The sequence below is a fragment of the Nyctibius grandis genome, chromosome 3 (assembly GCF_013368605.1).
Source record: "Nyctibius grandis isolate bNycGra1 chromosome 3, bNycGra1.pri, whole genome shotgun sequence".
NCBI lineage: Eukaryota > Metazoa > Chordata > Aves > Nyctibiiformes > Nyctibiidae > Nyctibius > Nyctibius grandis.
Genome location: NC_090660.1, coordinates 85,262,579 through 85,276,932, shown reverse-complemented (window position 1 = coordinate 85,276,932; position 14,354 = coordinate 85,262,579). Strand labels below are relative to the sequence as shown.

Sequence of the window (14,354 nt, the reverse complement as noted above, 5' to 3'; positions counted from 1 at the left end):
ACACAGGTCATCAAGGGTGTTGCAAGAGAGGAAATAATCCAGAAGAGAGTCATAAGAAACATTAAGAGAGTAGAAAAGTACGCCTCACAAAGAAAAGCTCTACCTCAAACTGCTATGTTTGTATTATAAAGACAAGTTTGGGGACAATCATAGTATAAACGCATGTTATCCAAATGTGATAGCAGAGGACTTTTCAGTCTAGCAAAGATAAAAGAACCACTAGCCTGAAGTTAAAAGCAAATAATTTCAGTTATAAAAAAATGCATCTACTTCTAACCAGCTCAGAGGAATCCATTCAACAACACAAGTGAAATAGACTGCCCTGCTGGCAATGTTTAAAGGCAGTAACAAAAGGGTTTTCTAAATGATGCGTGCTCGCTCAGAGAGGCCGTAATTCAGGGCGCTCCTATAGTTTGCGTCGCGCAGGTCGTTTTACACAGGGTTTCTGTAAGGTCTCAAAAGCTTTTTTTTTCTGCATTAAATCCTTCTAAGCAAAACCAAACAAAAACCAGACTGCTGGTCAAAACCCACAGCACAGCTTTTAAAATTCCTCTCTCATTCCTACGTTTAATGAAATATTTGTTTTCACATAACACGTTTTGTATCAAAACTTTTTATTTATACAGTGTTTATATGCACTTTGACATGCCCAATATGCTTTCTGTACATCTCTATTTTAAAAATAAGCGGCACCTATTCCAGCGCGCAGACCAAGAGGCGTCTCAGCCTTCACTGTTTTACATGACACTTTGTGCAAAGCAAACTTCTCCATCCTTCCGTTAAACTGTCTGACCTCCCAGAAAGTCCAAGCAGCTCAGATATAAAGCACAAGTACCTACCAGATAACGTTCACTAATGCAGATACTCTGAGCCCTTTCAGAGATCCAGAACTGCCTCCATTACGTGGCTTATCGAAGTCAGTGTCTATCTCCACTGCTGCACATCCTGATCTAGGGGAGAGCCGAGCGTCAGAACGCACCCCAAAACCCAGACACCCCCAGAAGAGCAAACCAGACATCTTCCCCAACTTTGCCTGCGCATACACCGCGCTGTTCCTCCACGCTCGCCCCCGCTCTGCAACGCCACGGGATGCGAGACAACTCTGGAGCCAGAACTTCATGGCTCGTTGGCTGCCGTCAGTCCGCCCGTCAGCCCCGGCGCGGGTGCGCGCAGCCCGGTGACGCCGGGCTGGAACTCGCCAGCTCCTCCGGGCGCACCGGGATTGAACTTCTTGACTCTCCGACTGACGACTCAGCCGAATCTTTCCCTGCCCCGTGGTGAGCAAAGCCACGCACGGGCTCCCGGCTCCACGGCCGCCACAGGGCGGAGAAGGGAATAACAGGGAGAGGATATCGTCCTCGGACTCGAAGGGGGTCTCACCGCCCCGCGGGCCGGGCCGGAGGGCGAGCACGCAGCACTGCGCTTCGAAGTTACGCCCCAGTTCTCGCCCCGCCCAGGCTCCCCCCGGCAGCCCGGAGCCCGCCGCCCCCGGCACGCGATGGCCCCCGGCCGCGGGGACAGCGCCAGCCGCTCGCCTGCCGCCGCCAGACAATAGGGAGGCGGGGTGGGCGCGGCCGCCCCACCGCGCCCACCCCGCGGGCGGCAAGAGGGCGGCAGCCCCCGCCGGGCCCGGCTTGGCCCGCCCGCCCCCGTGGGCCAGGAGCCGCCCTTGCCCCGGGGAGGCGCGGGGCGGCAGGCGCGCTGGCGCTGCCTCGTCCCCGCTAGGAGAGCACCTGGTCCGCTCCCCAGGGGGGAAGCGGGGGCGTGCGGGGGGCACGCCTCCCCGGGGGGGGGGTCGGCGGCGAGAGCCCCCTCTCCACCCGCGCCTGAGGCGGCGGGAGACGCGAGCCCCTACCTGCTGGCGCCGCTCCGCCTCGCCCCTCAGCCCGCGCCCGCGCCGCCCGCCTGCCTGCCCGCCTGCCGCTTTCGCTCACAGCCGCGCCGCCATCTTGCGTTTCACAAACTACTGCACTTCTTTTGGGGCGGGGGACGGCGGGTGAGCCGGGCACTCCCAATGCCACCGGCCGCCCGGGCCCTCGCCTCGCCGCCGCCCGCAGCGCCCACTCGCATCCTCCCGGCGCCTCGCTGCCCCCGGGCGGGTGCGCGGGCAGGCCGGGCAGCCGCGGCCGGTGCCTCAGCCTCCCTGGCAGGGAGCGGGGGCGGAGCCGCTCCGCCGCCGCCCCGCCCGTCAGGCGGCGGACACCAGCCGGAGGGCGGCCTGGCCCCGCCGAGGCGGTGGCTGGCTGCGGGGGCCTGCCCTGGCGCCGCAGCCCGGGGGCCACCGGCGTCTGCTCCCCCTTCGGCCCGGCGAGGTGCCGGCGCGCAGCGGCTGCGGCAGGGAGAAACGGGGGCGACAGGCCGGGAGTCCCCGGTGGCAGCGGCACCCTCACAGCCCGCTCCTCCGCCGACAAACTTCGGCTCCGCGCGAGATCCCCCGGCCGCGCACCCAGACGGGTTTCAAGGGCAGCGTCGTCTCCAGCACCGTGAAGGGTTTTTCTCCGGCGTCTGCCCCGAGTCTCCCTCAGGCGCCCTGACGTGCCGCTGAGGAAGGACGTTGGTGCAGGGTCCAGAGCCCCAAACCAGGGGCGAGTGAGCCCAGAAGTAACGGCTCTGAGGGGAAAAAAACCCATAAACACCCTTCTTTTTGTTTAGTTACAGAACTTGGAGAAAGAGGACCTCTTCCTTCAGTGCATACCTAGATATTTCGGTCAGTATTTAGTTTTAACTCCCACTGCATGCTTCTCAAAAATGTTGCATTTCTACATGCTATTTCTTTCATCACTATTTGCCATTTTGGTTCAGACAGTAACATATGATTGTTTTCCTGAGAAAGTAAAGATGTGGCTTGTGGGAACCACTGGGAGTTAACTGTTAGCAGGTGGTCATGGAAGATCAAAATTTACACAATTACAAACACAACTTTTTAAAAGAACTGTATAGGTACAGTATCCTGTCAGTCTAGTGACAGGAAGGAGTTTGATCAAAGCTTGAGGAGCAAAAGTTTTGATCCTTCACTTCCACACTGTCACTCCTGCTGGTCAGTTTTTCAGTTACCCTGGGGAATGCAGTCAGCAAACCACCCCCCAAGTCCCATCGAAAATCGGTGACAGCAGCCAAGGTGGAGATCAAGTTAAGGAAAAATGATGTTAAATCCGTTATTACATTTGCAGTGTAATACAATACATTAAAACGTAAATTTTCAATATAATTTTTCTTCCTCCAGTGCTTGCCTTTGCTGTATAACCAATACACCAAGAGTGGGGTAAGCTGCTCACAGACAGTTCTTATTTTCAAGTCTTAAGACTCATGCTGGTTTTTAAGTGTAAGGTTGTTAATGATCAAAATCATTCTGTTATTAAAATAGAGCAGACAAAACCCCCCCAAAAAGGTGATTAATTTTTTATTAATACCCATCCAAGCAATACAGATAGAAGAAAAAATTCTGCATAGTACACAAATGTTTGGACAAACACACTAGAAAGAAACAAAAAAAGAAGAAAACTAAAACATATGGAAGAAACCCAACGGACACAAAGGGATTGCACAGTTAGGCATTCAGTATCACCAGACGTTGTGTACATGAGGTGACATAACAGCAATGTATCGTGCCACGTATTTTATCGCAACAGATATAAAATTTTATTCTCATAAAATTAAACTTTGCCTATCTTCTTATCAATTTTTTAAAAAAATAACTCTTATCAAATTAACTGACAGAAATTTTCTCGCTGGTTTGAAGAGGCATACCTCTTCAAAACAGGCTATTGCTTTGCTTTTACTTAAATATATTTATCACCAACAATATATTCACTTTTATGTAATAAACAGATACAATTCTCTCCAGGTAATTAGAAAACTATTTACAATTTAAGTCAACTACAAGCCACTTGACCTGCAACTAACAATTTATATTAAAATGCTATTCCTCAGTATCAAGAAGATTGTCATTATGACAAGCAAGACTAAACTTCACCTCAGAAAGTTACAGTAGTAGATCTTGCTTTGTTTCAAGTTAGTTTTTTATGACAGGCAAAAATATGCCATAACAGAAGTTCTTACGTTTGTGGAAAGAGCGTTTCTCCCACATACTTTCTTTAGGTTGTTAATTCTATGAAAGCCACTTGAAGTACTATCAGGTAATTAAATTACCTCTGCATTAAGAGGCTCCTAAAGGATTTCCTTTTCATATACCAAGATGAGACTTGGTTTAACACCTTTATGTAATATGCAATGGACTATACAGCACCACAGACCACTTCAGAAAAATGTATTCCCACGAGCTGGAAAACAATGATAGGAGTTTATCAAGTTTTCAATTGTTTTCTTTTAAAGAGAGGTACGGAAATTATCTGGGAGGTGTTCAGATCTGCAGTGTTCCAAAGGCAATCACAGCAGTGTGTCACATAAAAACACATATAAAGGACGAAAATATAAAATAAAAGCAGTCAAAGAACTTTCAGCTTTCTTAATAAATTTTAAGACATATTTGTTTAATATATGTATGAATATGTATGTAGAAGTAATCTTTATTCTCTTTATAACAGCATTCAATGATAAGGAAACATTACAGGGCAGAAGGATGCTGAAATCAAGTATCACTGCATATAACCAAAGGCTGCAATTTTTTTCCTCATTTCCTAGTAAGAAAAAAGACAAACTATCAGTCAGCATGAATAAAAGCTTAAGAACCCTGTTTCCTTCTTCATAAAAGAAGAAAGAATCTGTACATACATACAATTATTAGTAATATTTAGCAAATACATGTGCTACCACCATCACAGTCTTTCTATACCCACTAGCTTCAAACGCATCCTTATGCATCCAAAATAGAGAGCAGTCTAGAGAAACTGTATGGATCTGTGTCAAGAGACTACGGATCTGCATCAACAGTGGTTTCAACAGGTAGAAAGAGGAGACAGTTCCTGAGAAGCCACAACTAAAACCTGGAAATGTTATTTTCTGCACTCTGAATAATTACTTGTTAAGGTCTGTCTCTTAGTACAGTAGAGCCTGCTCCTGACTGACTTGCACAGGCCCTCTGAATAGGAATTTTTTTTTTGTTAAAGCTAAATGTAGAAGTAGAAAACAAAGAAATCAAGTCCCTTTTAATTTAAGCATTAAAAGTTAAGTCACACAAGTTCACAAGCCCTGAGATTATAACAGCAATAAACCCTTCTCATGCTAAACCACAGTATTATACTGGATGAGAGAAGGGCGCATTTTTCAGGAATGGCCTCCCTGATTCCAAATAATCCTCACTGTCGCACAATCAGAACGGAGAGTCCATTCTAACTCTCCATCAGATGTGGAAGAAGAGATCCAGACGACCAGGGCTGAATAGAAGAGGCTTCCTTTTTTTTAAGGCAGACTGGGAGGCATAAAGAATTTTATCTATTCTCGGGCACAAGCATCTCAAAGACAACTGGATTCACAGATGGTGAATCTGAAGACTGAATATGCAGCCTATCTAAATTGACTCGATACCGGGAATACCTGACTGGGACCATGGGTGCCTCTCGAAAATTTCTGCTGAGTTCCAACAACTCAGAAATCCTCCCTTACACAAAGAGATCGGAGAATTTGACTCATGAGCATTAAACTGGCACAGGCAGAAGTCTCCCCTTATGTCAAATTACAGATGCTCGAGCCACGCTAGTTAAAAAGAGATTATGGCGAGACTAGGGAAAAGTCTCAACCTCTTGTTATGTTTCGTACTTCATTTCTTTTCAAGAATGGAATGACTACTATACGAAGTATTGCCACGTCTGACTGCCTGTAAGGGGAGAAAGAGGAAGCAACAGACTGAGAAAAGCGCCCTCCTTTCCTAGCCCCCCACCCTTAAAAAGATTCTGGAGAAGGACTATTGACAGACTGAGGTTAACTGCTTTGAGAGGGATGTGTGGGTGGACCCATTGTCTTCAAGTTCAAGCCTTTTCCTGCTGGAACTGCCAACAATTATGCCAAATACAACAATGGTTTTGCAATATGGACAAATGTTTTCCAGACTGAAATGAGAAAGTCTTGTAGCGCAGGCAACTAAGCAGTAAAGAGTCGTGCTAAATAAGCGTGATGTCCAGAGTGCACACATACGCATGCGTAACACACGCGTGTGTGACAGTGATAGAAAGTGCTACAAAAAAAAAATTTACCTTCACTAATTCGGTTTTGTTGTAATCCTCCCGATGTCGGTAAATGCACTGGCTGAGAACAGCGTATAGTTTTTCCAAATCAAATATATTGAAGTTCTCAGTTATCACAGTGACAAAATGCAACAGTTGCTGAAGGAAAAAAAAAGGAAACTGCAAGTTTAGAATAGTACCAGATCCTTTGCATAGGCTCTTTATGTTTTCAGAAGCTAAACAATAACAGCACAAGTGACATCCTGCTTTCTTACATTGTTAAGTAAAATGAGTGACACTTTAGAGAACACATTAAATATCTCACAAGATTTAACTGGAGAAAATGAGTTAATTTTTCATACTTCAGAGAAAAGGAAGGCTTACATTTCAGACAATATTTTATTACTGATCAGTCTACTACATCAACGATCAAAATTGTGAATCAACTGCTTCCAGAACAGCAGGGAATGACACGATCCATTTTGTCATAAAGTAGCTGCTACAGCAAACCCACTGTTGCATTTCATTAGAGAAAGCGTTGCTGCAATGCAGGGCACTGTAAAATGGGCCTTTGGAAGCCAGGCAACAGATTTTCTGAATACAGCTGTGCCAGCTGGTAACGGAAGCATCCTTAGGTGCTCACCTTTACCCGCTAGCTGAACGCGTACCATGCCTGCAGCTCTGCTGGCAGAACACGCTGCTCAAGTGTCTGAAGCAGATCAGGAAGCAAAGTTAGATCAGTTAGCTCCTGCCTTTAAATCGCAGAGCCGATCGACTAGCAGGGTGACTCGGCCTGTAGCAGGTTACCAACCTCTCACACAGTTGTTTCTGTTAAAGATGGAAATGTGATAATCTCTGGGAAAGCATCAGTAACAAGCTAGTGGCAGCACCTTCTTGCACTGCTGCGGCTGTTTAGGAACTGTGTGTCGGGTGAGGCTGTGAAGATGTGGCTTAAGAGAGCAGCCATACCAAATGAAAATATGACTGCCTCACAACGGCCCATCATCAAACTCTGCCTCCCTCGGGTCAGCTAGCACAAAATTTGAGCATTTCCCTCAACTTCATTCTGTACAACATGCAGATAAGACACACAAAACCAATGCAGAGTGCTTTCAGCTGCTGAAAACAGAAAAGGTAGGATGTGACAGAGGTGTATGGTCAACATCTCATGAGAAACTATTTCTAACTGCTGCCACATAGATGACTGCATGCTCCTCTATATGTTCATAAAGTTCTAGGCGTATTACCAAGCAAATGAACGAACAAAAAAAAACCCAGACAAAGCCAAGCAGATACATTTTGGAGGTTCACCTAGCTTATTCATAGAATGTTTTGGGTTGGAAGGGACCTTAAAGATCATCTAGTTCCAACCTCCCTGCCGCAGGCAGGGACACCTTCCACTAGACCAGATTACTCAAAGCCCCATCCAATCTGGCCTTAAACACTGTCAGGGAGAGGGCATCCACAACTTCTCCGGGCAACCTTTTTCAGTGTCTCACCACCCTCACACTAAAGAATTTCTGCCTAATATCTAATCTAAATCTACCCTCTTTCAGTTTAAAACCATTCCCCCTCATCCTGTCACTACTTGTCCTTGTAAAAAGCCCCTCTCCCACTTTCCTGTAGGCCCCCTTCAGGTACTGGAAGGCTGCTAGAACGTCTCCCGGGAGCCTTCTCTTCTCCAGGCTGAAGAGCCCCAGCTCTCTCGGCCTGTCTTCATAGGAGAGGTGCTCCAGCCCTCTCATCATCTTCGTGGCCCTCCTCTGGACTCGTTCCAACAGCTCCATGTCCTTCTTACGTTGGGGGCCCCAGAGCTGAACGCAGTACTCCAGGTGGGGTGGGTCTCACGAGAACGATTGATTTACTGCAATTGAGTTCCAAAGAGGCGCTCTGGTATGAGCAGCTAGTTCCAATGGCACCCATGTTAACAAAACAAGTTTTCTAGAAGACACATTTCATGACTGTAGCTCTCCTCATAGCTGAAACATACACAAGGGCTCTACCATACCGTTTCCAGTGGGCACTAACTTCTGAACACACGCTGTTAGCACCCTGACTCTAGGAAAACCCTGTGGGGCTCCTCTACGTACACAGGCAGACATGAACAACAAAACCCCCTGAAACCTGCTTCCTTAGGAAGCCAGCTTTAAAAAGTCAGTTTCACCTCTACAAATTAGGTCACAGCTTAAAAATGGGACAGAAATTGTGTTGACAAGCCGCTTCACCAAAGGGGATTCCTATCTGGTCACATTCTCCCCACATAGGGGAAACATCCATGTAATACTCCCTCTTTCATCACGGCAGGTAAAAAGCAGCCCTCCTCTGCACTGGCCTACGTCCAGGACTCCAACCCAGCAATTTTCCTAGTTTTCCTCACTGCAATATCCCATGAACATCAGGTCCTTGTTCTACCCTCTCCAATTCATGCAAAGGAACCTCTTTTACACCCTGCAGCTAGGCCCAGTTTTAACCCTTTCCCCAACTCTCACCTACGATAGCAACTTGCCTCCTACGAGGGACTGGAAAACCCTTAGAACACTGTAACTGTGTGAATGCTGCATTTTAACACTGGATTTTGAAAGAGATTCAGAAAAGTAGGTATTAATATTTTTTCCATGATGAGCTTGATGTGAACCTGCTAACTTAAGGTTTAAACTCATCACTGCTAGAAATAAAGGTCCTTTTTGGGTTCCTAATAATTGAAAACGTGCAAAAAAACCCAACACAAAACCCCCAAATCCATCAGGAAAACTCTTAAGACATTAATAACCAACAGTACTAGCAGGTGTCAGCAGGCTATTTTAAAATTCAACAGGCCCTTTTAAATTAGAAATGAGGAAGAGAACCAAATCGCCTAAAATTCAGTTCACCAAAAGCAAGAACAGCCGTCTACACCAGGTGCGGAAACACAGCAGTCATAGTCCGTTACAGGTTGAATTAGTTCACAAGCGATATATCCTTCCTGTAAATTGTTTTAATTGGCATTGGTTAACAGCTGACTTAATTTACAACTGTACATGTAAGCAAGAAAATATCCTACTTCCGTACGAACAAAATTGAAATTAGACTTACTTGGAGCTCACAGTAATCCACAATCACTGGCTGTGTGAGAATTTCCGTTGCTTTTTTCGACGCCTGTCACCCGTTGCTCTTCCAGCCGAGAACGTCTTGCACGAGTCACACAGTGTACCCACGAACCTGGAATGACACAAATTTCTTAAGTCAGGATTTCTGTTTATCTGGAACACAGTATCAGTGAAGTATCCTTACCTGGAATAGTGTCTCTCTCTGCAATGTCAGAGACTGAACTGTTACCTTTTTTTCACTGAGAAATGCTTGACTTTTACTTTCTTTCTGGCAAAAGTCACTGCTCCATAAAAATTAGAAATTCAGACACAAAAAAAAGCCCTAGAGAAAAAGGCAGGGTAAACACAGGAAAAAAAGATAGTCACGTGGCCATTACAGCACTGCACGGTAAAACTGCAAAGTAATTTAGGTTAGGAAACACATCTTACACTGCAAACGTTAGGATATAAGTCTTCTATTCCACGTGTGACTCTGGGTCCACACTGCTTGGAGTACAGCTTTTTAACTTAACGCTGCTCGATACTGGGAAGATACTCATACAATAAGAGAAAGGCAACGAGTGTTTTTCAATTAGATACCACTTGAAAAACAAATTCAGAATCAAAAAACCAGCAGCTGTAGAAAAACATGAGTTTGGCTAGCATAACTAGAGGGGCAGCATCATTATGCAAGAAACCACTGTGTGCTGATTTTAGAGAGCTACCACAAAAATAACAGAATGGAATGAAAGAAGGCTAAAACCTAGTAAGTAGTGTAATCCTTCTCAGGAAGAAAAAGGAGCTACATGACCTGTTTGACCTTTCACTTACCATCTGAATCTGCATCTTCAGAGCTTTCTGCTATTTGGCAATCCAGCATTCCCCTCTCCTTTCTTAGGTCTGAATGTTGAGAAAGCATCATACTCTTCTTTTCAGAAGCAGATTTAGCCACAAGGAGAACTCTCTCATTTTCTGTCCCAGATTATTTTCATTCCCATTTTTCTGTTGTTCTTGAAGTATGTTTTCGTTTTCTTCCATAGAACAATCCTTGGCTGGACTCAATTTCAGAAACATGTTTTTTCTGGGGACGCTTCATCACTCTCTACTTCATTTTGGTCTTCTGGAAACTTTATTCTCTTTATTGAACTGAAAATTCTTCCTCTTCGGTGGGATACCTGAAGACCCTTTGTTCTTTCTGCGTTTTCTTTTTGACATATCTACAAGAGATAGCAGAAAAAGTAATCCAAAACATTACCGAAACAGTTCTCCCTTCAAAACGCAGCATCCTCATCTTACTTGACTCACAAGGAAAACGATCAAAGGAGCTCAAGTATCATTGTCTGTCTCCCTACATATGCCTAGAGAAAGAGTTGCAAGTTAATGAGGTCAAGTTGCTATTAGATTTTAAAAGACAGCTACAGAATTTCATTCACAAAACCATCAGCTTCAAGATTCTTTGAGCAGAAAATTCTTACTTTAGGCAGGAAGTATTACTGCAAAGCAAGGTTTTTGGGTGAAGTTGCCTTACTGTCTTATTATGTGAACTAATACAGATGAACAACAGAAAAGCGTTTGGAGAAGAGCCCTTCTTCAAATCTTTTTATAAAGCTGTAAACTTCAAAAGCTAAACACATGTTGGGCAGAGTTAAAAGAGACAATTTTAAGGGAATATTTGCTGGAGAAAAAATTGTCCATAAAGACTTACACCTCATTGCTTTCTGATTCATTTAATGGTGGTTAAAACACACTTTGCATTTTTGCCTTCCAGAAAAACCCACCATTCTTTGCATTCACAGAGTACGCACAAAGCATACGAGTGAAGTCAATGGCAGAATTCCCAGGCATGCCAGTGAGACCAGGAAACTTCACACCGTGCCACGCACTTTAACTGAAAGAAACCCAAGTCCCTTTGTTCTTTTACGTCCTTTTCACAGGAAAAGTGAGGAAATAATGATCTTTCCTTTACACATCTATCATTATTTCTCCCCTATTTTTTTCCCCTTTCCCCCTTCAATTGGAAATCACAGTAAGAGGTGGCAATAGATTTTAGCATTTCAGTGCAGGGAAGGGAAAAATACTGTTTCATATAACTAAAAACTAGTTTGAGTATTCAGAAACTGACACGTACAACATTTTTTGACTTCACGAGGTAGCAATTTAGGAGCCATTAAATGTCAGCTGGGTCATCAAGGCCAGTGTCTTACAATGTAAACCAACCACTGTACTTGCACTTCATAACCACACTGAATGAATGACCTCTGTATTTACCTCACATTTTGAAGCAAATTAAAAACGTAATGCCTCTGGCATGACGAACCAGGCATGACAGAAACCTGTTATATCACAAGAACAGAGAAGGTATCATTGACTTTAGCACCTTCTCCAAGAAAGTCTGAATAAAATGCAACTTGCCGTTAGAGCGGGGTGTGCTGGAATCTACAGGTGCTGCTGGCATCTTTGTTTTTTCATCACACTTCGGGTCTGTGTTCTTACACCCAGGAACAGAGTTCTGCTTTGGCGTTACATGGTAGTAAGATGGAGCATACTTTGAAGAGCTACAACCTTGTAACAAAGAAGAGAGAGCAAAGAATTGTGTCTTGCATTGTTGATTACAAATACTGAGGACAAGTCTTAAAATCCTTAGCGTCAAAAACCATACCTCTTCTCTTACGAGATTCTTTAATTTCTTCACAGTGTTGTTCAAAATCTTCATCCATTCTTCCCTCACTATGGCGTATGCAGTATCTTTCAAAGCACAAGCTCTGTGCCTAATGAGCCGATCTGAAATTTTACAGTCAGAACTGAGTATTTTTCTAACAGCCAATGAAATCCTTTATTTTGATTACTTAGAAAGATTTTGCTCCTTTCGTAAGTAGGTTCTGAAAGGGTTACCTCAGTGAATATTCCAGCATAATGACATAGAAGTTAATTATTAAGGCAAAAGCACTAGTTACTCATCAACACTTCCATCACAATTCATGCCCCAGTAGCTTAATGCTACAACATTACAACTGGCAAGAAATGCTCTCTGGGGATGTTTCAAATGATCTAATCCAAGTCTACTGTCCATAGACGACATCAATTATACATTTTAAATTTTTCCAATTAGGGATGAAAACACATCCTCACCTCCAGGATCTTTATCTGGGTTGTACTGTAAAGCATTGCTACAGATAAGATCGATGTCTTCTAGAAAATCTCCTGCAGTTTGGTACTGGTGCAAGTCAATCTTAGAGAGAACTGACGAAAGGTCCATGGGCTGTTTGATAACTGTGTCATAATCAGGTACCTATAAATGAAACATACGCTCAGAGATTTCACACAGTACCTACCAAAATTACTTATTTTAATGAAGTCAAATAAAGAACTCCTTAAAAACCCAAATATTTATGACACATCTGCAGATGAAGAAATTAACCAGTTAGTTTCTTGAAAATAGAAGGGCTATTTCAAATGGCTTTGAAGATACAGACCAGAAGAGGGGAAAAAAAGAAGCAAGGAGGTCAGAAGCATGTGTGGGGCAGAGACGGAAACAGACACCCAGAGTGGGATTCATTTCACTTCGCTTCAGAAAATCACAACAAAGAAACCATTCTCAGTAAAGTCACCCAAGATTCTCTTTGTTGTTTGCAGTAAGAAAAAGGCTGCAGGAATTGTACCTCTGAAGTATCAGTCCCAGGCATCTACTTCAGAATGACGTAACTGGACCCAGAGGTGCTGATTTCCTTATTCAGACCATAACAGGAGGCTAATGACTAGTTTAGATAAGGACATCTATGTTTGTTTAGATTATTCACATCTCAGAAACCAGAAGCAAAGGGAAAGACAAGTCAGTGGATGCTTAGGGGAACAGAACTTTGCTGAATGCAAAGCTATATTAAAACTACAGCTGACTTTGAAGTATATGCCTCTGGCTTAGACTAATTCAATACATTAAATGAGAAAAAGAGACATAAGAAGTGTATGGTAGGAAGAAGAAACCACACAGCCCTTATGGTTGATGTTCTGCTGAGGAGCCCCAGATGAAGCAGAGAATAGAATCTTAAAATTTATTTTAAAAACTGCTGCTTCTACTCCTGTTCTCACAGAAACTATTGACAGTCAATTAAAAAGCTTTAGGCTTTAATAAAACAGCCCTATAGATACTGTTTATAATTACAAAGAAAGAGATCTTTGTGCTTTTCAGTTCTGTAACATGCCTACATATCAAAGCGTTTTCATGAGCAAACTGTGCTGGCATTTGGTCTAACTGGTACTTGGACTACATGATCGTTGTAGGTCCTTTCCAACTGAAATATTCTCAAATACGTCTCAAGACATTTTAGAAGGAACCCAGGGCTTTTCGTGGATACTCAGACAATTGAGAGCCTCAAGGAGTCAACAAAAGTAAAAGCAAAATTCACTTCCTGCTTCTTGAGAAATCAGAATAGTATGGTCCTAAAAACAAAGATAAACTTTCCTATAAAGAGCACACTAACACTGAGAAATACACGGAGAAATTATGAATACACACAGACAAAATGGTATTACAGATCAACACTAATTTACCTCCTCTGGGTCAACAGGCTTTGTAAATGCTCTGAAACGTCTGTCAACGGCAAGTCTATGAGTCACATCCCTTAAGAAAATCCGAAGTTCACGCAATGTGTCCTCCTCCCGCTCCTCCAGCTGTCTTATTTCTTTCTCTGTCAGCTGTCGAGGCTTAGGCGGCGGTGCTACAGGCAGTACTTCCAATGGCCGCCAAGCTTAATTTAATCAGAAACTTTGAGTCAATTTATGTTAATCAAATACAAGCATATGAAAAATTATTGATAGAAAGTTACCACCAGATACTGTATAGCTATTAACTTACAGTTAGCAAAGTTTTCTATGTAGAATATCCTCACCTGGGCTGTTTTCTGATGCAGGAGGTTTAGCAGCTTGATTTACAATTAAGTCCCCAAAAAATGTTCTTCTTTCTTCCATATTAGGCAACTGGACTTTGAAAACTTCTTCACGATCATTATTAAACAATTCTTTTATCTAAAGCATGAGAAGATATTTCAGATATAAGGCCATGCAAATTCATATTCTATTCCAAAAAAGATGAGTACCTTTCTAAATTAAACTGAATAATCATCTAGATAAGACAAACTGTGAAAAGTTGTCTTCTTGGCCTTAAAAGGCTTAG

At 43.7% G+C, this 14,354-nt stretch overlaps 2 protein-coding genes across 8 annotated transcripts in view; both read right to left on the bottom strand.

The window, feature by feature from the left end:
• Window positions 1–2,138, bottom strand: part of ZHX1 (zinc fingers and homeoboxes 1) — a 28,765-nt gene extending 26,627 nt beyond the window's left edge. For 4 of the 7 annotated variants that reach the window (XM_068395706.1, XM_068395711.1, XM_068395713.1 and 1 more), the window contains exons 1-2: window positions 1,856–2,138; window positions 840–950 (exon numbers count right to left, since the gene is read on the bottom strand). The gene's annotated coding sequence lies outside the window, so the exon portion shown is untranslated. The remainder of the gene's footprint in view (window positions 1–839; window positions 951–1,855) is intronic. The other 3 variants (XM_068395709.1, XM_068395710.1, XM_068395708.1) reach the window with 2 other exon arrangements.
• A 1,246-nt stretch (window positions 2,139–3,384) lies between these two features.
• Window positions 3,385–14,354, bottom strand: part of ATAD2 (ATPase family AAA domain containing 2) — a 39,167-nt gene continuing 28,197 nt past the window's right edge. The window contains 14 exon segments of the mRNA XM_068397206.1: window positions 3,385–4,637; window positions 6,150–6,278; window positions 9,192–9,245; window positions 9,247–9,317; window positions 10,016–10,165; window positions 10,168–10,254; window positions 10,257–10,308; window positions 10,310–10,401; window positions 11,597–11,746; window positions 11,844–11,903; window positions 11,906–11,965; window positions 12,314–12,473; window positions 13,733–13,929; window positions 14,071–14,206. Coding sequence (XP_068253307.1) covers window positions 4,596–4,637; window positions 6,150–6,278; window positions 9,192–9,245; window positions 9,247–9,317; window positions 10,016–10,165; window positions 10,168–10,254; window positions 10,257–10,308; window positions 10,310–10,401; window positions 11,597–11,746; window positions 11,844–11,903; window positions 11,906–11,965; window positions 12,314–12,473; window positions 13,733–13,929; window positions 14,071–14,206 — 1,440 coding nt within the window. The 3' untranslated portion in view covers window positions 3,385–4,595.